Source organism: Salvelinus fontinalis, chromosome 16, assembly GCF_029448725.1.
Source record: "Salvelinus fontinalis isolate EN_2023a chromosome 16, ASM2944872v1, whole genome shotgun sequence".
Lineage (NCBI taxonomy): Eukaryota > Metazoa > Chordata > Actinopteri > Salmoniformes > Salmonidae > Salvelinus > Salvelinus fontinalis.
Window position 1 is genome coordinate 38,078,827 of NC_074680.1, and position 23,743 is coordinate 38,102,569.

The 23,743-nt window shown below is 44.6% G+C and overlaps 1 protein-coding gene across 2 annotated transcripts in view; it reads right to left on the minus strand.

Annotated features, from left to right (window-relative positions):
- Positions 1–23,743, minus strand: part of LOC129813115 (spectrin beta chain, erythrocytic-like) — a 106,734-nt gene that overhangs the window by 16,371 nt on the left and 66,620 nt on the right. For both annotated transcript variants that reach the window (XM_055865307.1, XM_055865306.1), the window contains 15 exons: positions 23,347–23,437; positions 22,985–23,131; positions 22,044–22,307; positions 21,066–21,299; positions 20,538–20,750; positions 18,362–18,529; positions 17,462–17,592; positions 16,784–16,988; positions 16,198–16,421; positions 15,827–15,977; positions 12,208–12,452; positions 9,871–10,009; positions 9,517–9,601; positions 2,463–2,659; positions 2,100–2,249 (listed from right to left, as the gene is read on the minus strand). In XM_055865307.1, the coding sequence (XP_055721282.1) occupies positions 2,100–2,249; positions 2,463–2,659; positions 9,517–9,601; positions 9,871–10,009; positions 12,208–12,452; positions 15,827–15,977; positions 16,198–16,421; positions 16,784–16,988; positions 17,462–17,592; positions 18,362–18,529; positions 20,538–20,750; positions 21,066–21,299; positions 22,044–22,307; positions 22,985–23,131; positions 23,347–23,437 (2,644 nt within the window). The remainder of the gene's footprint in view (positions 1–2,099; positions 2,250–2,462; positions 2,660–9,516; positions 9,602–9,870; positions 10,010–12,207; positions 12,453–15,826; positions 15,978–16,197; positions 16,422–16,783; positions 16,989–17,461; positions 17,593–18,361; positions 18,530–20,537; positions 20,751–21,065; positions 21,300–22,043; positions 22,308–22,984; positions 23,132–23,346; positions 23,438–23,743) is intronic.

Consider the following 23,743-nt stretch of genomic DNA (forward strand, 5'->3'; position numbering starts at 1 on the left):
CAGTTCATCAAATGGCTACCCAGACAATTTACATTAACCCCCTTTTTATGCTGCTTCTACTCTCTGTTTATTATCTATGCATAGTCACTTTACCTCTATCTACATGTACATATTACCTCAATTACCTCCACTAACCTGTTCCCCCGCACATTGACTCGGTACCCTTTCAACCCTGTGTATAGCCTCGTTATTGTTATTTTATTGTGTTACTTTCTTTTTAACTTTAGTTTATTTAGCAAATATTTTCTTACTCTGCATTGTTGATTAAGGGCTTGTAAGTAAGCATTTAATAGTAAGGTCTACACCTCTGGCATTCAGTGTGTGTGAAAAATACAATTTGATTTGATTTGACTACATACATGAGAGAAGATTCAACACTTTGTTAAACATGTTCAGTCATGAATGGTGGGTATGAAGACCAAAACATTAAACGTTGTGTGAGAGGATACCTCTCACAATGGTATTACGGTCACCATTTCACACCCGTGTGTTGACTATACTTGGACTTTCACAATCAGGGAGAAGTGAGGAGTGTGTTGATATATAATCTGGTAAGGGGTAACACTGGATGTACAGTACATGTGTCTAGGGCGTTAGAGTTTCAAAGGTAGATCAAGACACATCATGAAAACCAACCTCTTCTGTTCCTGGGACAGACTACCAATTCATCACCCAAACATGAGAAAATAACTTGTTCAACTGTGCAACTATTGAAAATAAGGTTGCAAGGTGATACATAAACATTCATCTTATGAGCATTTCTAAGTGCATTTATAAAGGGTTAATAACTGGAGGTAAATATTGGCTCACTATTTGGCAAACACTGACTTGTTATTGCACTGTTTTGACCAATGCCATATAACCGTTTATTCATGTTTTTCAAATGCATTTACAAATGATTAAAAAATGGTTAATAATGTAATTATAATCCCTTTATAAATGAACCTTTTTGTAAGGCGTTAGACTCATTCAGGGGTTGGCGATTCCAGTCCTCGGGGGCCTGAATGGTGTCACACTTTGGCACCAGCCACAGCTGACACACCTGACTCCAATAATCAACGAATCATGTTCTTACGTTTCAAATGTAATCAGTTTTATTAGCTGTGTTTGCTAGGGATGGGGAAAAGTCTGACACCCATCCCTGAACTAATTTGAGTGTTTGAATTTCTAACATGGCTGCATGGAATTTGTCAGATTATAGTCAGGTGTGGTTTCGTTGCATCCAATGGCAGTGTCCGCAATAAAGTAACACAAAGTGGATTGTGGATTTGACAACTCCAATGCAGTTCCACCTCCGACACCGCCAAAACAACAGATGTCAATCTGATTAAAGCTAGCCCATTAAATCCTTATGTTTGCCATCTATGCACAGAGAGAGAAAGATAGGGGAACTCATGCACAGAGAGAGAAAGATAGGGGAACTCATGCACAGAGAGAGAAAGATAGGGGAACTCATGCACAGAGAGAGAAAGATAGGGGAACTCATGCACAGAGAGAGAAAGATAGGGGAACTCATGCACAGAGAGAGAAAGATAGGGGAACTCATGCACAGAGAGAGAAAGATAGGGGAACTCGTGGACAGAGAGAGAAAGATAGGGGACCTCGTGGACAGAGAGAGAAAGATAGGGGAACTCGTGGACAGAGAGAGAATGATAGGGAAACTCATGGACAGAGAGAGAAAGATAGGGGAACTCGTGGACAGAGAGAGAAAGATAGGGGAACTCATGGACAGAGAGAGAAAGATAGGGGAACTCGTGGACAGAGAGAGAAAGATAGGGGAACTCGTGGACAGAGAGAGAAAGATAGGGGAACTCCTGGACAGAGAGAGAAAGATAGGGGAACTCATGGACAGAGAGAGAAAGATAGGGGAACTCATGCACAGAGAGAGAAAGATAGGGGAACTCATGCACAGAGAGAGAAAGATAGGGGAACTCATGAACAGAGAGAGAAAGATAGGGGAACTCATGCACAGAGAGAGAAAGATAGGGGAACTCATGAACAGAGAGAGAAAGATAGGGGAACTCATGCACAGAGAGCAGGACAGAATGGATATGGTCAGAGAGGGTCATTTCGTCAGTACACATTAGCTCAGTACTAACCAGTGTCTGCTCCTCGATGGTGTAGAGCTGGGAGGAATCCTCTGCAAACCCTGTGTCTTCTCTCCTGCTCTCCATCTGTGAACGCTTCTGCTCCTCTGTTACAAACTGCTGTATCTCCTGCTGCTGCTTCCTCAACTCTAGCAGCTCCAACTGAGAGAGAGAGAGAGAGCGAGAATGTGAGAACTAACCTTCGCCCACAAACAGAGGTAATGTTTAGATACACACCCATACTGTATATTGTACTTGTTTATATGGAAAATGGTGACATCAGAAAAACTGCCAAATGACGACAAAGCTTTACACAGATCACAGACACACACACAAACACAAACAAACACACACACAATTCTTTCCACCACATACTGTAGTAAGTCTCTCCAGGGCTGAGAAGCGTTCCTCCCAGGTGGCGGTGGACTTCTCGAAGGCTTCGTGTCTCTTCAGTAGTTTCTCCACCTCGTTTACAGTCTGTCCCAGGTCCTTACTGGCCACGTACGGCTCCTGAGCCACTAGCCACGCCTCCGCCACTGAGGCATCCCGCGCAAACTGGCACACCTCCAACACTTGGGCACAAGACAAGACAAATTATGCTATTTGGACCCAAGTCTGGTGTTTCTGTGTTCACACTGATCTATAGACTACAGTATGAGGAAGGACGGAAGAAGGGAATATACAGCAGTTGTTGGTGCCATTGTGGTTGTTGTTGTGGTTTTTGTTGTCATTGTGGTTGTTGTGGTTGTTGTTGTCATTGTGGTTGTTGTTGTCATTGTGGTTGTTGTTGTCATTGTGGTTGTTGTTGTCATTGTGGTTGTTGTTATCATTGTGGTTGTTGTTGTCATTGTGGTTGTTGTTGTCATTGTGGTTGTTGTTGTCATTGTGGTTGTTGTTGTCATTGTGGTTGTTGTTGTCATTGTGGTTGTTGTTGTCATTGTGGTTGTTGTTGTCATTGTGGTTGTTGTTATTGAGGTTGCTGTGGTTGTTGTTGTCATTGTGGTTGTTGTGGTTGTTGTTATTGAGGTTGTTGTTGTCATTGTGGTTGTTGTGGTTGTTGTTGTCATTGTGGTTGTTGTGGTGGTTGTTGTCATTGTGGTTGTTGTTGTTGTTGAGGTGGTTGTTGTCATTGTGGTTGTTGTCATTGTGGTTGTTGTTGTCATTGTCATTGTTGTTATCATTGTGGTGGTTGTTGTCATTGTGGTTGTTGTTGTTGTTGTTGTCATTGTGGTTGTTGTGGTTGTTGTCATTGTGGTTGTTGTGGTTGCTGTTATTGAGGTTGTTGTGGTTGTTGTTATCATTGTGGTTGTTGTTATTGTTGTCATTGTGGTTGTTGTCATTGTGGTTGTTGTTGTCATTGTGGTTGTTGTTGTCATTGTGGTTGTTGTGGTTGTTATCATTGTGGTTGTTGTTGTCATTGTCATTGTTGTTATCATTGTGGTGGTTGTTGTCATTGTCATTGTTGTTATCATTGTGGTTGTTGTTGTCATTGTCATTGTTGTTATCATTGTGGTTGTTGTTGTCATTGTCATTGTTGTTATCATTGTGGTTGTTGTTGTTATTGTCATTGTGGTGGTTGTTGTCATTGTGGTTGTTGTTGTTGTCATTGTGGTTGTTGTTGTTGTTGTGGTGGTTGTTGTCATTGTGGTTGTTGTTGTCATTGTGGTTGTTGTTGTTGTTGTTGTTGTGGTGGTTGTTGTCATTGTGGTTGTTGTTGTTATCATTGTGGTTGTTGTTATTGAGGTTGTTGTTATCATTGTGGTTGTTGTTATTGTTGTCATTGTGGTTGTTGTTGTCATTGTGGTTGTTGTTGTCATTGTGGTTGTTGTTGTCATTGTGGTTGTTGTTGTTGTGGTGGTGGTTGTGGTTGTTGTTGTCATTGTGGTTGTTGTTGTCATTGTGGTTGTTGTTATTGAGGTTGTTGTTATCATTGTTGTTGTTGTCATTGTGGTTGTTGTTGTCATTGTCATTGTTGTTATCATTGTGGTTGTTGTTGTTGGTGTCATTGTGGTTGTTGTTGTCATTGTGGTTGTTGTTGTTGGTGTCATTGTGGTTGTTGTTGTTGTCATTGTGGTTGTTGTTATTGAGGTTGTTGTTGTCATTGTCATTGTTGTTATCATTGTGGTTGTTGTTGTTGGTGTCATTGTGGTTGTTGTTGGTGTCATTGTGGTTGTTGTTATTGAGGTTGTTGTTGTCATTGTCATTGTTGTTATCATTGTGGTTGTTGTTGTTGGTGTCATTGTGGTTGTTGTTGTCATTGTGGTTGTTGTTGTTGGTGTCATTGTGGTTGTTGTTGTTGTCATTGTGGTTGTTGTTGTTGTGGTTGTTGTTGTTCTCATTGTGGTTGTTGTTGTTGTTGTGGTGGTTGTTGTCATTGTGGTTGTTGTGGTTGTTGTGGTGGTTGTTGTCATTGTGGTTGTTGTTGTTGTTGTGGTGGTTGTTGTCATTGTGGTTGTTGTGGTTGTTGTGGTGGTTGTTGTCATTGTGGTTGTTGTGGTGGTTGTTGTCATTGTGGTTGTTGTGGTTGTTGTTGTCATTGTGGTTGTTGTGGTTGTTGTTATCATTGTGGTTGTTGTGGTTGTTGTTATCATTGTGGTTGTTGTCATTGTGGTTGTGTTATCAATGTTGTAATTGTAATTGTGGTTGTTGTTATTGTTGTTGTCATTGTGGTTGTTGATGTTGTTATCATTGTGGTTGTTGTTATTGAGGTTGTTGTTATCATTGTGGTTGTCATTGTGGTTGTTGTTGTCATTGTTGTTGTTGTCATTGTGGTTGTTGTTGTCATTGTCATTGTTGTTATCATTGTGGTTGTTGTTATTGAGGTTGTTGTCATTGTGGTTGTTGTTGTCATTGTCATTGTTGTTATCATTGTGGTTGTTGTTATTGAGGTTGTTGTCATTGAGGTTGTTGTTGTTGGTGTCATTGTGGTTGTTGTTGTCATTGTGGTTGTTGTTGTTGGTGTCATTGTGGTTGTTGTTGTTGTCATTGTGGTTGTTGTTGTTGTGGTTGTTGTTGTTGTCATTGTGGTTGTTGTTGTTGTTGTGGTGGTTGTTGTCATTGTGGTTGTTGTGGTTGTTGTTGTCATTGTGGTTGTTGTGGTTGTTGTGGTTGTTGTTGTCATTGTGGTTGTTGTGGTTGTTGTTGTCATTGTGGTTGTTGTGGTTGTTGTTGTCATTGTGGTTGTTGTGGTTGTTGTTATCATTGTGGTTGTTGTGGTTGTTGTCATTGTGGTTGTTGTGATGTTGTGGTGGTTGTTGTCATTGTGGTTGTTGTGGTTGTTGTTATCATTGTGGTTGTTGTGGTTGTTGTTATCATTGTGGTTGTTGTGGTTGTTGTTGTCATTGTGGTTGTTGTGGTTGTTGTTGTCATTGTGGTTGTTGTGGTTGTTGTTGTCATTGTGGTTGTTGTGGTTGTTGTTGTCATTGTGGTTGTTGTGGTGGTTGTTGTCATTGTGGTTGTTGTGATGTTGTGGTGGTTGTTGTCATTGTGGTTGTTGTGGTTGTTGTTATCATTGTGGTTGTTGTGGTTGTTGTTATCATTGTGGTTGTTGTTGTCATTGTGGTTGTGTTATCATTGTTGTAATTGTAATTGTGGTTGTTGTTATTGTTGTTGTCATTGTGGTTGTTGTTGTTGTCATTGTGGTTGTTGTTGTTGTTGTGGTGGTTGTTGTCATTGTGGTTGTTATTGTCATTGTGGTTGTTGTGGTGGTTGTTATCATTGTGGTTGTTGTTGTCATTGTGGTTGTTGTAATTGTGGTTGTTGTTGTGGTTGTTGTTATTGTTGTTGTCATTGTTGTTGTCATTGTGGTTGTTGTTATTGTTGTTGTCATTGTGGTTGTTGTCATTGTGGTTGTTGTTATTGTTGTTGTCATTGTGGTTGTTGTCATTGTGGTTGTTGTGGTTGTTGTTATCATTGTGGTTGTTGTTGTCATTGTGGTTGTTGATGGTGGTGTCATTGTGGTTGTGTTGTCATTGTTGTAGTTGTAATTGTGGTTGTTGTTATTGTTGTTGTCATTGTGGTTGTTGTTGTTGTCATTGTGGTTGTTGTTGTCATTGTGGTTGTTGTTGTTGTCATTGTGGTTGTTGTTGTTGTGGTGGCGGTTGTTGTCATTGTGGTTGTTGTTGTTGTTGTCATTGTGGTTGTTGTTATTGTTGTTGTCATTGTGGTTGTTGTTGTCATTGTGGTTGTTGTTATTGAGGTTGTTGTTATCATTGTTGTTGTTGTCATTGTGGTTGTTGTTGTCATTGTCATTGTTGTTATCATTGTGGTTGTTGTTGTTGGTGTCATTGTGGTTGTTGTTGTCATTGTGGTTGTTGTTGTTGGTTTCATTGTGGTTGTTGTTGTTGTCATTGTGGTTGTTGTTATTGAGGTTGTTGTTGTCATTGTCATTGTTGTTATCATTGTGGTTGTTGTTGTTGGTGTCATTGTGGTTGTTGTTGGTGTCATTGTGGTTGTTGTTATTGAGGTTGTTGTTGTCATTGTCATTGTTGTTATCATTGTGGTTGTTGTTGTTGGTGTCATTGTGGTTGTTGTTGTCATTGTGGTTGTTGTTGTTGGTGTCATTGTGGTTGTTGTTGTTGTCATTGTGGTTGTTGTTGTTGTGGTTGTTGTTGTTGTCATTGTGGTTGTTGTTGTTGTTGTGGTGGTTGTTTTCATTGTGGTTGTTGTGGTTGTTGTGGTGGTTGTTGTCATTGTGGTTGTTGTTGTCATTGTGGTTGTTGTGGTGGTTGTTGTCATTGTGGTTGTTGTGGTGGTTGTTGTCATTGTGGTTGTTGTGGTTGTTGTGGTGGTTGTTGTCATTGTGGTTGTTGTGGTTATTGTTGTGGTTGTTGTGGTTGTTGTTATCATTGTGGTTGTTGTGGTTGTTGTTGTCATTGTGGTTGTTGTTGTTGGTGTCATTGTGGTTGTTGTTGTTGTCATTGTGGTTGTTGTTGTTGTGGTTGTTGTTGTTGTCATTGTGGTTGTTGTTGTTGTTGTTGTGGTTGTTGTTGTTGTCATTGTGGTTGTTGTGGTTGTTGTTGTTGTGGTTGTTGTTGTTGTCATTGTGGTTGTTGTTGTTGTGGTGGTGGTTGTTGTCATTGTGGTTGTTGTGGTTGTTGTCATTGTGGTTGTTGTGGTTGTTGTTGTCATTGTGGTTGTTGTGGTTGTTGTGGTGGTTGTTGTCATTGTGGTTGTTGTGGTTGTTGTTGTCATTGTGGTTGTTGTGGTTGTTGTTATCATTGTGGTTGTTGTGGTTGTTGTTATCATTGTGGTTGTTGTCATTGTGGTTGTGTTATCAATGTTGTAATTGTAATTGTGGTTGTTGTTATTGTTGTTGTCATTGTGGTTGTTGATGTTGTTATCATTGTGGTTGTTGTTATTGAGGTTGTTGTTATCATTGTGGTTGTCATTGTGGTTGTTGTCATTGTGGTTGTTGTTGTCATTGTTGTTGTTGTCATTGTGGTTGTTGTTGTCATTGTCATTGTTGTTATCATTGTGGTTGTTGTTATTGAGGTTGTTGTCATTGAGGTTGTTGTTGTTGGTGTCATTGTGGTTGTTGTTGTCATTGTGGTTGTTGTTGTTGGTGTCATTGTTGTTATCATTGTGGTTGTTGTTATTGAGGTTGTTGTCATTGTGGTTGTTGTTGTCATTGTCATTGTTGTTATCATTGTGGTTGTTGTTATTGAGGTTGTTGTCATTGTGGTTGTTGTTGTTGTTGTCATTGTGGTTGTTGTCATTGTGGTTGTTGTTGTTGTCATTGTGGTTGTTGTTGTTGTTGTGGTGGTTGTTGTCATTGTGGTTGTTGTGGTTGTTGTTGTCATTGTGGTTGTTGTGGTTGTTGTTGTCATTGTGGTTGTTGTGGTGGTTGTTGTCATTGTGGTTGTTGTGATGTTGTGGTGGTTGTTGTCATTGTGGTTGTTGTGGTTGTTGTTATCATTGTGGTTGTTGTGGTTGTTATTATCATTGTGGTTGTTGTTGTCATTGTGGTTGTGTTATCATTGTTGTAATTGTAATTGTGGTTGTTGTTATTGTTGTTGTCATTGTGGTTGTTGTTGTTGTCATTGTGGTTGTTGTTGTTGTTGTGGTGGTTGTTGTCATTGTGGTTGTTGTTGTCATTGTGGTTGTTGTGGTGGTTGTTATCATTGTGGTTGTTGTTGTCATTGTGGTTGTTGTAATTGTGGTTGTTGTTGTGGTTGTTGTTATTGTTGTTGTCATTGTTGTTGTCATTGTGGTTGTTGCTATTGTTGTTGTCATTGTGGTTGTTGTCATTGTGGTTGTTGTTATTGTTGTTGTCATTGTGGTTGTTGTCATTGTGGTTGTTGTGGTTGTTGTTATCATTGTGGTTGTTGTTGTCATTGGGGTTGTGTTGTCATTGTTGTAGTTGTAATTGTGGTTGTTGTTATTGTTGTTGTCATTGTGGTTGTTGTTGTTGTCATTGTGGTTGTTGTTGTTGTGGTGGCGGTTGTTGTCATTGTGGTTGTCATTGTGGTTGTTGTTATTGTTGTTGTCATTGTGGTTGTTGTTATTGTTGTTGTCATTGTGGTTGTTGTGGTTGTTGTTATTGTTGTTGTCATTGTGGTTGTTGTGGTTGTTGTTATCATTGTGGTTGTTGTTGTCATTGTGGTTGTTGTTGGTGGTGTCATTGTGGTTGTGTTGTCATTGTTGTAGTTGTAATTGTGGTTGTTGTTATTGTTGTTGTCATTGTGGTTGTTGTTGTTGTCATTGTGGTTGTTGTTGTTGTGGTGGCGGTTGTTGTCATTGTGGTTGTTGTTGTTGTTGTCATTGTGGTTGTTGTGGTTGTTGTTGTCATTGTGGTTGTTGTTGGTGGTGTCATTGTGGTTGTTGTTGTCATTGTGGTTGTTGTTGTCATTGTGGTTGTTGTTGTCATTGTTGTAGTTGTAATTGTGGTTGTTGTTATCATTGTGGTTGTTGTTGTCATTGTGGTTGTTGTTGGTGGTGTCATTGTGGTTGTTGTTGTCATTGTGGTTGTTGTTGTCATTGTGGTTGTTGTTGGTGGTGTCATTGTGGTTGTTGTTGTCATTGTTGTAATTGTGGTTGTTGTCGTTGTCATTGTGGTTGTTGTCATTGTTGTAATTGTGGTTGTTGTCATTGTCATTGTGGTTGTTGTTGTCATTGTGGTTGTTGTTGTCATTGTGGTTGTTGGCATTGTGTTTCTTTTTGTTGTTATTGTGGTTGTTGTTGTCATTGTGGTTGTTTTAATTGTGGTTGTTGTCATTGTGATTGTTGTCATTGTGGTTGTTGTTGTCATTGTGATTGTTGTTGTCATTGTGGTTGTTTTAATTGTGGTTGTTGTCATTGTGGTTGTTGTCATTGTGATTGTTGTAATTGTGGTTGTGGTTGTTGTCATTCTGGCTGTTGTTGTCATTGTGGTTGTTGTTGTCATTGTGGTTGTTGTGGATGTTGTCATTGTGGTTGTTGTTGTACTCACAGAGCCTGAGCCAGTCCCATCGGTCGTCCCACTTGGTCATCATCTCCTTCTTCTTCTCCATCAGCTGGATCAGTTTCTCCTTGATCTGAGGGAGAACGAGGATGACAACAACAGGGATGGTCAATTGAATTCAGTGTTTAAATGAGGTAGTCACAAGATATAGAAAAGCCACATACTGTATCTGAAATAATTTCAATGTGGCCCCAGGCTCTTTCCCAATTCATCTTTCCTTGATTCCTTGCATACTCTCTCCTTGCCTCCTTCTCAAAACACATTGGAGGAGAAGGTCTGAGGGATGGCAAAGGCGAGGAGATAGGATGCAAAGAATTGATATAGAGCCCTGGTGTTCCTCACCTCAGCAGAGTATTTGTGTTTGCGTGCCAGCAGAGCCTTGCCGTGCGCCACACAGTCAGAGAACTTTGATCCACGCTGGTCGATCTCAGACCTGATCCCCTGGTGGTACTTCATCAGCAGCTCTACTGATGACACATCCCTGAGGAGAGATAGGTAGAAATAACCTGTTATCATCTAACTTTATCTCTCCATCCTCTATCCTCCATCTCTCTATCTCTCCATTCTCTATCTCTCATTCTCTATCTCTCCATCTCTCCAGCCTCTTTCTCTCCAGCCTCTTTCTCTCCAGCCTCTTTCTCTCCAGCCTCTCTCTAGATCCTATATCTCTCTATCCTCTAACTCTCTCTAGCCTCTGTCTCTCTCTTGCCTCTCTCTCACCCTCTATCTCTCACCCCCTATCGCTCACACTCTATCTCTCACCCTCTAATCTCTCCATCATCTCTATTCATCCTATATATCTTTATCCTCTAACTCTCTACTCTCTCTTCATCCTCTATCTCTCCTTCCTTTATCTCTCCTTCCTATATCTCTCTCTACATCCTCTATCTCTTCATCCTCTAACTCTCTCAAGCCTCTATCTCTCTCTTGCATCTATCTCTCTCTTGCCTCTATCTCTCACCCTCTATCTCTCCATCATCTCTCTTCATCCTATATATCTTTATCCTCTAACCATTTCTACTCTATCTCTCTATCCTCTATCTCTCCTTCCTTTATCATTCCTTCCTATATCTCTCTCTACTCTATCCTCTATCTATCTATCTCTCTATTGTCTATCACTCCATTGTCTATCTCTCTCTACTCTATCCTCTATCACTCTATCTCTCCATCCTCTATCTCTCCATCCTTTATCTCGCCATCTCTCCCGCCTCTATCTCTCCAGCCTCTATCTCTCGACACTATCTCTCTAGCCTATATCTCTCTCTAGCCTCCATCTCTCTCTAGCCTCTATCTCTCCATCCTATATATCTTTATCCTCTAACTCTCTCTACTCTCTCTCTCTATCTCTTCATCCTCTATCTCGCTCTACTCTATCCTCTATCTATCTCTCTATCATCTATCACTCCATCGTCTATCTCTCTCTACTCTATCCTCTATCTCTCCAGCCTCTAACTCTCCAGCCTCTATCTCGCCAGTCTCTATCTCTCCATCTCTCCCGCCTCTATCTCTCCAGCCTCTGTCTCTCGACACTATCTCTCTAGCATCTATCTCTCTCTAGCCTCTATCTCTCTCTAGCCTCTATCTCTCCATCCTATATATCTTTATCCTCTAACTCTCTCTACTCTCTATCTCTTCATCCTCTATCTCGCTCTACTCTATCCTCTATCTATCTCTCTATCTATCTCTCTATCTCTCTATCATCTATCACTCCATCGTCTATCTCTCTCTACTCTATCCTCTATCGCTCTATATCTCTATCTCTCCAGCCTAACTCTCCAGCCTCTATCTCTCCATCTCTCCCGCCTCTATCTCTCCGGCTATCTCTCAACACTATCTCTCTCTAGCCTCTATCTCTCTCTAGCCTCTATCTCTCACCCTCGTTCTCTCCATCCTATATATCTTTATCCTCTAACTCTCTCTACTCTCTCTCTCTATCTCTTCATCCTCTATCCATCTCTATTCTATCTCTCCATCCTCTATCTATCTCTCTATTCTCTATCTCTCCTTCCTATATCTCTCTCCATCCTCTATCTCTTCATTCTCTATCTCTCTCTATTCTATCTCTCCATCATCTATCTATCTCTCTATCCTCTCTCTCCTTCCTTTATCTCTCATTCCTATATCTCTCTCATCCTCTATCTCTTCATCCTCTACCTCACTGTACTCTCTCTCTCTATCTCTTCATCCTCTATCTATCTCTGCACTCTTTCTCCGTCATCTCTCTCCATCCTCTATCTCTCATTCTCTATCTCTCCATCCTCTATCGCTCTATCCTCTATCGCGCTATCCTCTATCGCTCTATCCTCTATCTCTCTATCTCTCTATCCGCTATCTATTTATCTCTCCATCCTCTATCTCTCCATCCTGTCACCCAAATAGCAGCTCTACTGATGGCATGTCCCTGGGGAGAGGTAGAAAGGTTATCATCTAACTTTATCGCTCTATCTCTCCATCCCCTCACCCTCCATATTGCCTGTCCACTCTCCTCTGTTTCCTATTGTGTAGTCATGAAGATGCTTTTCTATGCATATATTCAGTACGAGTGGGAATTAAACCCACAACTCTGGTGTTGCCAACACCTGGCTCCAACGGAGACATGGGACCCCCTTTCCTCCCCCCGGAGTCTTGCGTGCACTAGCAAGCTAGAATTTATGTCAACAGTCTGTCACAAGAGATTACCGTGGTTTCTCCTGTGTCTCTATTTGCTGTACGGTGCTCTCCATCCAGGCCATCAGGTCTCGGACCATGGTGAAGAAGCGGAACTTGTCAGCTGTCTCCTCCAGGCGTTTCCTGCGGCCGTCACAGGCATCCAGTAGAGCCTTCCAGGCCTCCACCACCTCCTTCTCCTGGGCCTGGATCTCTGTAGCCTGGTCCCCAGCATACTGGGCGTGCAGGCGGGCCGCTGTCTCCTGGAACTGCTGCACCTGGTGGGGGAGAAGGAGGGAGGTGGAGGTGCTATTTCTATATCTAAAAAAAATTATACTGTTCAACTATGGTGGTAACTGAGAGAGAAACCTGAATGTAAAAGACTTTCATGCCCTCTAAGTTAGATGCTGTTCTTTTCTTTATGGCCCTTTGAGCCGGATTTGAACAACTCCAATCACAACTGGGGTTCAGTGATGTTACAATGTGTTGCTACAGGGAGCCCTGCATGCCATACGCAAACAAATGCTGTTTTTAGCGCCACAGATAAATTATTAGACTGTATTAGTGATTTAAATACTTGGACGGTTCACAACTTCCTCCAGCTAAATCAAGACAAGACTGAGGTACTTATTGTTGGAGACAAAGCACAGAGAGAATTCCCCTATTTCAATTCACGGGCAATAAAGATAAAACACCAGGTAAAAAACCTAGGTGTTATTTTAGATTCTGAACTCAATTTCGAATGACACATTAGGAATGTGACCAAAATAGCTTTTTACCACCTGAGGAACATTGCCAAGGTGCGTCCGTTTCTCTCGCAGGCTGATACAGAGAGACTCATCCATGATTTTATGACAAGCAGGCTTGACTACTGTAATGCTCTCCTGTCTGGTCTACCCAAGAGAGCCATTGGTCAACTGCAAAACATACAGAATGCTGCAGCACGGGTACTGACCAAGACCAGATGGAGAGCACACATTACAGGTTATAAGCTCGCTGCACTGAGTGCCTGTGAGTTTTAGAATTCATTTTAAGAATCTTCTATTGGTTTTTAAACCAATCCACGATGGTGCACCCCAATACATGTCAGATGCTTTTAAGTCATGTACCAAGTAGGCCCCTCAGGTCCTCTGGCATTTTAACTATCCCAAAGTCTAGGACCAAGAGTCATGGAGAGGCAGCCTTTAGTTATTATGCCCCCAGCCTCTGGAATAGTCTGCCAGAGAACCTGAGGGGGGCCAAGAGTCATGGAGAGGCAGCCTTTAGTTATTATGCCCCCAGCCTCTGGAATAGTCTGCCAGAGAACCTGAGGGGGACCAAGAGTCATGGAGAGGCAGCCTTTAGTTATTATGCCCCCAGCCTCTGGAATAGTCTGCCAGAGAACCTGAGGGGGACCAAGAGTCATGGAGAGGCAGCCTTTAGTTATTATGGCCCCAGCCTCTGGAATAGTCTGCCAGAGAACCTGAGGGGGACCAAGAGTCATGGAGAGGCAGCCTTTAGTTATTATGCCCCCAGCCTCTGGAATAGTCTGCCAGAGAACCTGAGGGGGACCAAGAGTCATGGAGAGGCAGCCTTTAGTTATTATGCCCCCAGCCTCTGGAATAGTCTGTCAGAGAACCTGAGGGGGACCAAGAGTCATGGAGAGGCAGCCTTTAGTTATTATGGCCCCAGCCTATGGAATAGTCTGCCAGAGAACCTGAGGGGGGCTGAAACTGTTGACATATTTAAAAGAGATCTTAAAACACCTTTTTAGCTCTGCTTTTCCTCAGGGTGCTTTTTAGTCCTTTACTTTTATTGTTGCTGTTTTTTATCCTCATGTTTGTTGTATAGTAAATATTTCAGTTTTTATTTTCATTTGTTTTTATTCGTTTTTTCCTGATGCACATTGCGTTGCATTTCATGTCTGAAATGTTCTGTATAAATAAATCTTTATATGATTACTCACCTTGATATAACTTGAACTGTACAGTCGTGGCCAAACGTTTTGAGAATGACACAAATATTAATTTTCACAAAGTCTGCTGCCTCAGTGTCTTTAGATATTTTTGTCAGATGTTATGGATACTGAAGTATAATTACAAGCATTTCATAAGTGTCAAAGGCTTTTATTGACAATTACATGAAGTTGATGCAAAGAGTCAATATTTGCAGTGTTGACCCTTCTTTTTCAAGACCTCTGCAATCCACCCTGGCATGCTGTCAATTAACTTCTGGGTCACATCCTGACTGATGGCAGCCCATTCTTGCATGATCAATGCTTGGAGTTTGTCAGAATTTGTGGGTTTTTGTTTGTCCACCCGCCTCTTGAGGATTGCCCACAAATTCTCAATTGGATTAAGGTCTGGGGAGTTTCCTGGCCATGGTCCCAAAATATCGATGTTTTGTTCCCCGAGCCACTTAGTTATCACTTTTGTCTTATAGCAAGGTGCTCCATCATGCTAGAAAAGGCATTGTTCGTCACCAAACTGTTCCTGGATGGTTGGGAGAAGTTGCTCTCGGAGGATGTGTTGGTACCATTCTTTATTCATGGCTGTGTTCTTAGGCAAATTTGTGAGTGAGCCCACTCCCTTGGCTGAGAAGCAACCCCACGCATGAATGGTCTCAGGATGCTTTACTGTTGGCATGACACGGGACTGATGGTAGCGCTCACCTTGTCTTCTCCGGACAAGCTTTTATCCGGATGCCCCAAACAATCGGAAAGGGGATTCATCAGAGAAAATGACTTTACCCCAGTCCTCAGCAGTCCAATCGCTGTACCTTTGGCAGAATATCAGTCTGTCCCTGATGTTTTTCCTGGAGAGAAATGGCTTCTTTGCTGCCCTTCTTGTCACCAGGCAATCCTCCAAAAGTCTTCGCCTCACTGTGCGTGCAGATGCACTCACACCTGCCTGCTGCCATTCCTGAGAAAGCTATGTACTGGTGTTTCCCCGATCCCGCAACTGAATCAACTTTAGGAGACGGTCCTAGCGCTTGCTGGACTTTCTTGGGTGCCCTGAAGCCTTCTTCACAACAATTGAACCGCTCTCCTTGAAGTTCTTGATGATCCGATAAATGGTTGATTTAGGTGCAATCTTACTGGCAGGAATATCCTTGCCTGTGAAGCCCTTTTTGTGCAAAGAAATGATGACGCACGTGTTTACTTGCAGGTAACCATGGTTGACAGAGGAAGAACAATGATTCCAAGCAACACCCTCTTTTTGAAGCTTCCAGTCTGTTATTCGAAATCAATCAGCATGACAGAGTGATCTCCAGCGTTGTCCTCGTCAACACTCACACCTGTGTTAACGAGAGAATCACTGACATGATGTCAGCTGGTCCTTTTGTGGCAGGCCTGAAATGCAGTGGAAATATTTTGGGGGGGATTCAGTTCATTTGCATGGCAAATAAGGACTTTGCAATTAATTGCAATTCATCTGATCACTTTTCATAACATTCTTGAGTATATGCAAATTGCCATCATACAAACTGAGGCAGCAGACTTTGTGAAAATGTATATTCGTGTCATTCTCAAAACATTTGGCCACGACTCTACATGGCTGTACACTAGCGCCATCTCTAGTCAGCATAATATCTCTTAGTCTTAAAGCTGCCTCTCCTGTCGACCTCTCACCCAAACTCCAGGCCAAACAGGCAGTAGGGTGTTAAGGTGTACCTGTTTTCCCAGGGCGCTGATGTCCCTCTCGAAGGCGGCGTGCATGCGGTGGAAAGTATCTGCCTTGCTGAAGTCTTCTCCCAGGTCAGCAGGAATCTCATTGAGTTTCTCATGGATTTGAGACACCAGCTCCTTCCCATCATCGAAGTACCTGAGAACCACCAGGACATTCTGTTACAATCTGACTCGTCAGACCACACTGTGGTGTACAAATATAGTCTACTTTCATCTGTCAGAAGTCAAATCTCAAACATCTATGAAATGTCTAAATGTTTTTTTGTGTTTGTCTTGTTTTGGAGCCTAGGCATACAAAGCCAAAAACATTTAGTGGCATTGATGAACCATTTGCCGTCATTTGTGTGCAGACTGACTTGAGCAGGTCGTGGGAGGCCTGTAGGAGCTGAACTCGGGTGTCTATGAGTTCCAGCAGGTCAGCCCAGCTCTCGTTGACGCTGTCCCTCCAATCAGCCATGGCAGCAGCCTCCGTGTGGCCCGCTTTGATCAGCTCATCTATGGTCTGGTTCACATAGTCCACCCGCTCCTGTCCCACCATCCCTGTCTCCCGGGAAAAGTCACGGAACTTGTCCCTTAGGATCTGGACGTTTTTTATTTGGAGGAAACGGAAAATAAAATCATCTTAAAAATGTGAAGATAATAAAGCAATTATAAGAGCGTGGATATACTTCATAAGAATACAGAACATTACAGAGAGAACTAATACAAGGTGGGACATGCTTGGACCATTCTCTATCCCTTCAGCTACCTAGAACTTTACATTTACTTGTTAGTTTTCCCCAGCTTCAGTACCCCTGGGAAGCTCATTGAAACCCTCCAGAGGTCCTAGCCCTCCCTCCCTCCCTCCCATCCTCTCCCTCCTCACTATAACATGGTCCAGGTTCTGTCTCATCTCCTGTGAGGAGGCCACCACATCCCTCCCTCCCATCCCTCCCTCCTCACTGTAACATGGTCCAGGTCCTGTCCCATCTCCTGTGAGGAGGCCACCACGTCCCTCTCAGCGATCCAGTGCTCCAGATCCTCCACCTCTCGGCTCAGCAGGAAGTGATGATAGACATGGTCCAGCTTCCTCCTGCGGTCTTCTGCCAAGTCCTTCAGACCAGCGTACTGCTTATCCACCTGGCCCTGACGACGGATGATAGATTCACTATGGGGAGAGAGGGAGAGAGAGAGAGAGAGAGAGAGAGAAAGAGAGAAAGAGAGAATGAGAGACAGAGGGAGAGGGAGGAGAGAGAGAGAAGAGAAGAGAAAGATAGATAATTGAATTGAATTGAGAGAGAGAAAGAGATAATTGAATTGAATTGAGAGAGAGAGATCAGGATAGAGAGAGGAGAAAGAGAGAGTGACTGACAAGATGAGACGTGTCATCATCATGCATCATGGCTTTACTGTTTCATAGCTGTCTGATCTTTGATTGGTTAGAGACACAATCATAACCACACCCTCCATCTCTCAAATATACTGTTATATAGTGAGGAACAAGAGACCAATTCTAAAATGGATTAATACATTTATGCAACATAGTCTTGAATACTCTGAGGCCTACAGAGAAGGTAGTGACAGCTACACTGTAGTACACAAGGTAAGATGACTGAACCCTGGTGTCTGGGTTCCACTCACCCATTAGGGTGGTCTTCATTCAGCATCTTCTGAGCACGGTCAGACAGCTTCTGGATGGAGTCTGAGTAGACATCTACAGCCTGCTTCACTATCAGGTGACGCTTCAACATCAACATGGCACTCTGCTCATCCTGGCGAATGGTGGAGAACAAATGAACCCTTTAAAGTCACAACCTGCCTTTTGTTTTCCAGCCAAACAGCATCCCCACCACTTGGTTTGCTATAAAGGGAAATAAAACCACTCTGAAATTAATCAATGGAGCTGCCTGATAGTTCTAAACATATTTTGTGAACAGTACCTTGGCCCTGTCATCAGAGTTCCTGCTGTCCTATCCAGGCCTCTGCCTCCTCTCCTCCTCCCTCCCCTCACCTCCTTTCCCCTCGCCTCCTCTCTCCTCATCTCCTCTCTCCTCAATTCCTCTCTCCTCAATTCCCCTGCTCCCCTCTCCTCCCCTTCCCTCTCCTCCCCTCTCCCTTTCTACTCTTTCCTCTCCCCTTCCTCTCTTCCCCTCTCCTCCCTTCCTCCCCTCCCCTCTCCCCTTCCACTCCCCTTCCACTCTTTCCTCTCCCCTTCCTCTCTTCCCCTCTCCTCCCTTCCTCCCCTCCCCTCTCCCCTTCCACTCCCCTTCCACTCTTTCCTCTCCCCTTCCACTCTTTCCTCTCCCCTTCCACTCTTTCCTCTCCCCTTCCACTCTTTCCTCTCCCCTTCCACTCTTTCCTCTCCCCTTCCACTCTTCCCCTCCTCCCCTCTCCTCTCTTCCACTCTTTCCTCTCCCCTTCCACTCTTTCCTCTCCCCTTCCACTCTTCCCCTCCTCCCCTCTCCTCCCTTCCACTCTTTCCTCTCCCCTTCCACTCTTTCCTCTCCCCTTCCACTCTTTCCTCTCCCCTTCCGTCCTGACCTTGGCCTTGTCATCAGCAATCATGTAGAGTTCCTGCTCTCCTATCCAGGCTTCTGCCTCGTCAGCATCGTTGTAGTACTGCTGGCCCCGGTTAGATCCATTCAGCCGGTCTCTCCTCTTAGCCATCTCATCCTGTAGCCTGGCCCACACCTCCTTCAGCTCCTTCACCTGGAATCAAAGCAATACACAGGTTTTCTATAGCCCTTTATACAGAAGCTTTACAATATAAAACACAAAGAAAACACACAGTCTCAAAAACAAACCGATAACCAGGGTTGAAGGAAATAGGAAAGGGAGAGAGTATGTGTGTGAACAAGTGTGTGTGTGTGTGTGTGTGTCAAAATCAAATCAAATTTTATTTGTCACATACATATGGTTAGCAGATGTTAATGCGAGTGTAGTGAAATGCTTGTGCTTCTAGTTCCGACAATGCAGTAATAACCAACGAGTAATCTCAATGTTAGTGATGGCTGTTTAACAGTCTGATGGCAGTCTGATCTGGAAAAGTTTGTGAGTGTTTTTGGTGACAAGCCAAATTTCTTCAGCCTCCTGAGGTCAAGAAGGGCGCCTTCTTCACCACGTTGTCTGTGTGGGTGGACCATTTCAGTTTGTCCGTGATGTGTACGCCGAGGAACTTAAACCTTACTACCCTCTCCACTACTGTCCCGTCGATGTGGATAGGGGGGTGCTCCCTCTGCTGTTTCCTGAAGTCCAAAATCATCTCCTTTGTTTTGTTGACGTTGAGTGTGAGGTTATTTCCCTGACACCACACTCCGAGGGCCCTCACCTCCTCCCTGTAGGCCGTCTTGTCGTTGTTGGTAATCAAGCCTACCACTGTAGTGTCGTCTGCAAACTTGATGATTGAGTTGGAGGCGTGCATGGCCACGCAGTCGTGGGTGAACAGGGAGTACAGGAGAGGGCTCAGAACGCACCCTTGTGGGGCCCCAGTGTTGAGGATCAGCTGAGTGGAGATATTGTTACCTACCCTCACCACCTGGGGGCGGCCCGTCAGGAAGTCCAGTACCCAGTTGCACAGTGCGGGGTCGAGACCCAGGGTCTCGAGCTTAATGACGAGTTTGGAGGGTACTATGGTGTTAAATGCTGAGCTGTAGTCGATGAACAGCATTCTCACATAGTTATTCCTCTTGTCCAAATGGGTTAGGGCAGTGTGCAGTGTGGTTGCAATTGCGTCGTCTGTTGACCTATTGGGGCGGTAAGCAAATTGGAGTGGGTCTAGGGTGTCAGGTAGGGTGGAGGTGATATGGCCCTTGACTAGTCTCTCAAATCACTTCATGATGACAGAAGTGAGTGCTACGGGGCGGTAGTCGTTTAGCTCAGTTACCTTAGCTTTCTTGGGAACAGGAACAATGGTGGCCCTCTTGAAGCATGTGGGAACAGCAGATGGGAATAAGGATTGATTGAATATGTCCGTAAACAAGCTGGTTTGCGCATGCTCTGAGGACGAGGCTGGGGATGCCGTCTGGGCCTGCAGCCTTGCGAGGGTTAACACGTTTAAATGTTTTGCTCACGTAGGCTGCAGTGAAGGAGAGCCCGCAGGTTTTGATAGCGGGCCATGTCAGTGGCACTGTATTGTCCTCAAAGCGGGCAAAGAAGTTGTTTAGTCTGTCTGGGAGCAAGACATCCTGGTCCGCGACGGGGCTGGTTTTCTTTTTGTAGTCCGTGATTGACTGTAGACCCTGCCACATACCTCTTGTGTCTGAGCCGTTGAATTGCAACTCTACTTTGTCTCTATACTGACGCTTAGCTTGTTTGATTGCCTTGCGGAGGGAATAGCTACACTGTTTGTATTCGGTCATGTTTCCGGTCACCTTGCCCTGATTAAAAGCAGTGGTTTGCACTTTCAGTTTCGCGCGAATGCTGCCATCAATCCACGGTTTCTGGTTTGGGAATGTTTTAATAGTTGCTGTGGGTACGACATCGCCGATGCATTTGCTAATAAACTCGCTCACCGAATCAGCGTATTGTGTGTGTCAGTGGAGGCTGCTAAGGGGAGGACGATTCATATAAATGTCTGGAATGGAGTCAATGGAATGTTATCAACCACATGGAAACCACATGTATGATGTGTTTGATACCATTCCATTGGCTCCATTCCAGCCATTATTATGAGCTGTCCTCCCCTCAGCAGCCTCCACTGGTGTGTGTGTGCGCACACCTGCTCTCCAATACGCTCTGCCTCCGGCCCGCCCTCCTCTGTAGCGGCTGATGCCATCCTCCGGCCACGCTCCAACACCTCATCCACCCGCGGCTGGTGGCCCTTCATCTCCCTCTGTAACGTCTGGTTCTTCTTCAAAAGCAATTGGACCGTCTGGAGGTTGCTGCCATGTTCATCTGACATCGCAAGGGGCAACCTCTCCTCTACCCAGAGCTACAATAGACCAGCAGAGAGAGAGAGAGAGAGAGAGAGAGAGAGAGAGAGAGAGAGAGAGAGAGAGAGAGAGAGAGAGAGAGAGAGAGAGAGATGAGGAGAGAGAGAGAGAGAGGAGAGAGAGAGAGAGAGAGAGAGAGAGAGAGAGAGAGAGAGAGAACGAGAGAGAGAGAGAGAGAGAGAACAAGAGAGAGAGAGAGAGAGAGATAACAAAGTGTTCATGTCAGCATTTCTCTGAGAAAGCATTCTGACAGGTTTCAGATAGTAAAAACAATGCTATAATGGGGTTGACGATAAGCTGAAAGTCATCCTCACAATCTCATCAGCCAGGTCCCGGTAGAACTGATGCACGGCCTTGGCTGCCTCCAGCTTGCCCCTGCGCTGGGCCAGGGGGGTGAGGAGCTGCTGGAAGTCCCTCTGGATGGCCTGCTGCTCAGCCTCCAGCTCCGGCTGGTCCTCCCTGCTCCCGGCTGGGCCACCATGCTTCTGGACAGCCTCCTGGAGGTCCTCCAGCTCCCTGGCCCGGTCACGCACGTGGTTCTCTGTTTGCTGGAGGTGGGGGGGGGGGGGGGGGGGGGGGGGGGGGGGGGGGGGGGGTGGGGGGGGGGGGGGGTTAGAGCGGCTAGGCAGACATAGGGCACAATTTCTTTTCTTAAAGGAGATTTGAACTCAACAGTACAGGGGTCACCAGGGGACAATATGGTCCGGAGTTGAGAGTGTTACAATTTGAACAGGCTCCAGATCAGGGGACACAACTTTTGACAGACACACCCCTCCACACAGCAATACACCCCTCCACACACACAGACACACCCCTCCACACACACAGACACACCCCTCCACACAGCAACACACCCCTCCACACACACAGACACACCCCTCCACACACACAGACACACCCCTCCACACAGACACACCTCTCTACACAGACACACCCCTCCACACAGACACACCCCTCCACGCCCCTCCACACACACAGACACACCCCTCCACGCCCCTCCACACAGACAGACACACCCCTCCACACAGACACACCCCTCCACACAGCAACACACCCCTCCACACACACAGACACACCCCTCCACACAGACACACCCCTCTACACAGACACACCCCTCCACACACACAGACACACCGACACACCCCTCCACACACACAGACACACCCCTCTACACAGACACACTCCTCTACACAGACACACCCCTCTACACAGACACACCCCTCCACACACACAGACACACCCCTCTACACAGACACACCCCTCCACACAGACACACCCCTCCACACACATACCTGGTGCTTCTTGAGCAGGATGTTGGCGTTGGTGAGGTCCTTGACCTCGTCGTCTCCCTGTAGTTCCTTCTGCAGCTCAGCCAGCCACTTCTTCATGTCAGCCTGACTCTGGTCAAACAGCTCGGAGCGGTTAGCATCAAACAGCAGACAGGCCTTGTCCTCGGCAGTGGACTCCAGCTTGTCCCACAGCTCATGCAGCTTGGCCAGACGCACCGTCACGATTGGCTCAAAATCAGGCTTGGAGTCCATCAGCTCCTGACCCTCCTGTGTGGATGTTGATGACATCAAGGGGAGATTAGAAAGGCCACATTCAGGAGAAACATTCTTACTTTTTATAGAATCCATCAGCTCCTGTGGATGACAAGCAGGGTACATGTATGATAAGGATTATGATGGGATACACTATATGATTACTGTGATAGACTAATGTCCAGGACATGCTACAGAAACAGGAGATCCTGCCCTGTGGGCCATTCAGGCTTTTTCATAGCCACCGTGCTTCTACATCTGCATTGCTTGCTGTTGGGGTTTTAGGCTGGGTTTCTGTATCGCACTTTGTGACATCTGCTTATGTAAAAAATGCTTTATCAATACATTTGATTGATTGATTCTTACTTTTTACATTATTATTTTAATCAAGTAAACAGAAACAGAAGCCAGTTTGTCTAGATGCCTTTATGAAGAGCAAGGGTGATGTTAGTAGGTGACATTCAGGGGACAACATTCTGACTTATTATAGCATGTGGCATATAGCAAGGATTAACAGTAACTGATACTATAGTGGAGAGAGTAGAGAACAGGCTCTGACTAGCTCAGTGTAGATATGTCACCTTGCACACATATACACACACACACACACACACACACACACGCAGACACACACGCAGACACACACGCAGAGACACACTCACGCACACGCACACGCACACGCATACACACACCTGGTCTATCTTGTTGAGCCAGTCTTTGTTGGAGGCCAGTTCAGCCATGAAGGCCTGATGCTTCTTCCACTTTGTGTGAAGGTTCCTGTCCCCGTCGTACGACACGTCCTGAGCAGTCAACATCTTCTCGTTTATCCACAGAGTCAGCTGGAGAGAGAGACGGAGGGATGACGGGTGGAGGAGGTAAGAGGTGGAGAGGGAGAGGATGGAGAGAGGGAGAGGATGGAGAGAGGGAGAGCAATACAGAGTCAGCACAGACAAGAAGTAGAAGACGAAGTAAGAAGTAGACAGGAACACTAGTAAGAAGTAGACAGGAACAAATCTATCTATTGTGTCCCCAGAAAATGAATAAAATAACTTACATCCTGAGTGTTTTGCAGGAAGTGTTGAAGATCACGGTTATCCTTGAGGATCCCTGTCACCTCGTTGGCTTTGCCTCGGTTCTTGATGTACCTGCAGATCAAACACACAGAGGCACAACAGAATAACACATTCCACTCACTCCCATATCCGCAAGGTTGTGTTCAGTAGGGCACACAACGGAAAGCATTATAAAAACATTTTGTAACAGAAAACAAAAATGAGCATATCTCATTCCAGGTAGTCCCTTTCTGTTTCAGTCCATTTCCTTTCGTTTGGTGCCTAATGAACACGACCCAGGTCCCGACAACAGAGATCGATGGTGGGGTGTTTACCTTCAGAAGTAAAAAACACATGCAATCCCCTACTGAGCCTTTCCAATTACAGCCCCTGCTCTTT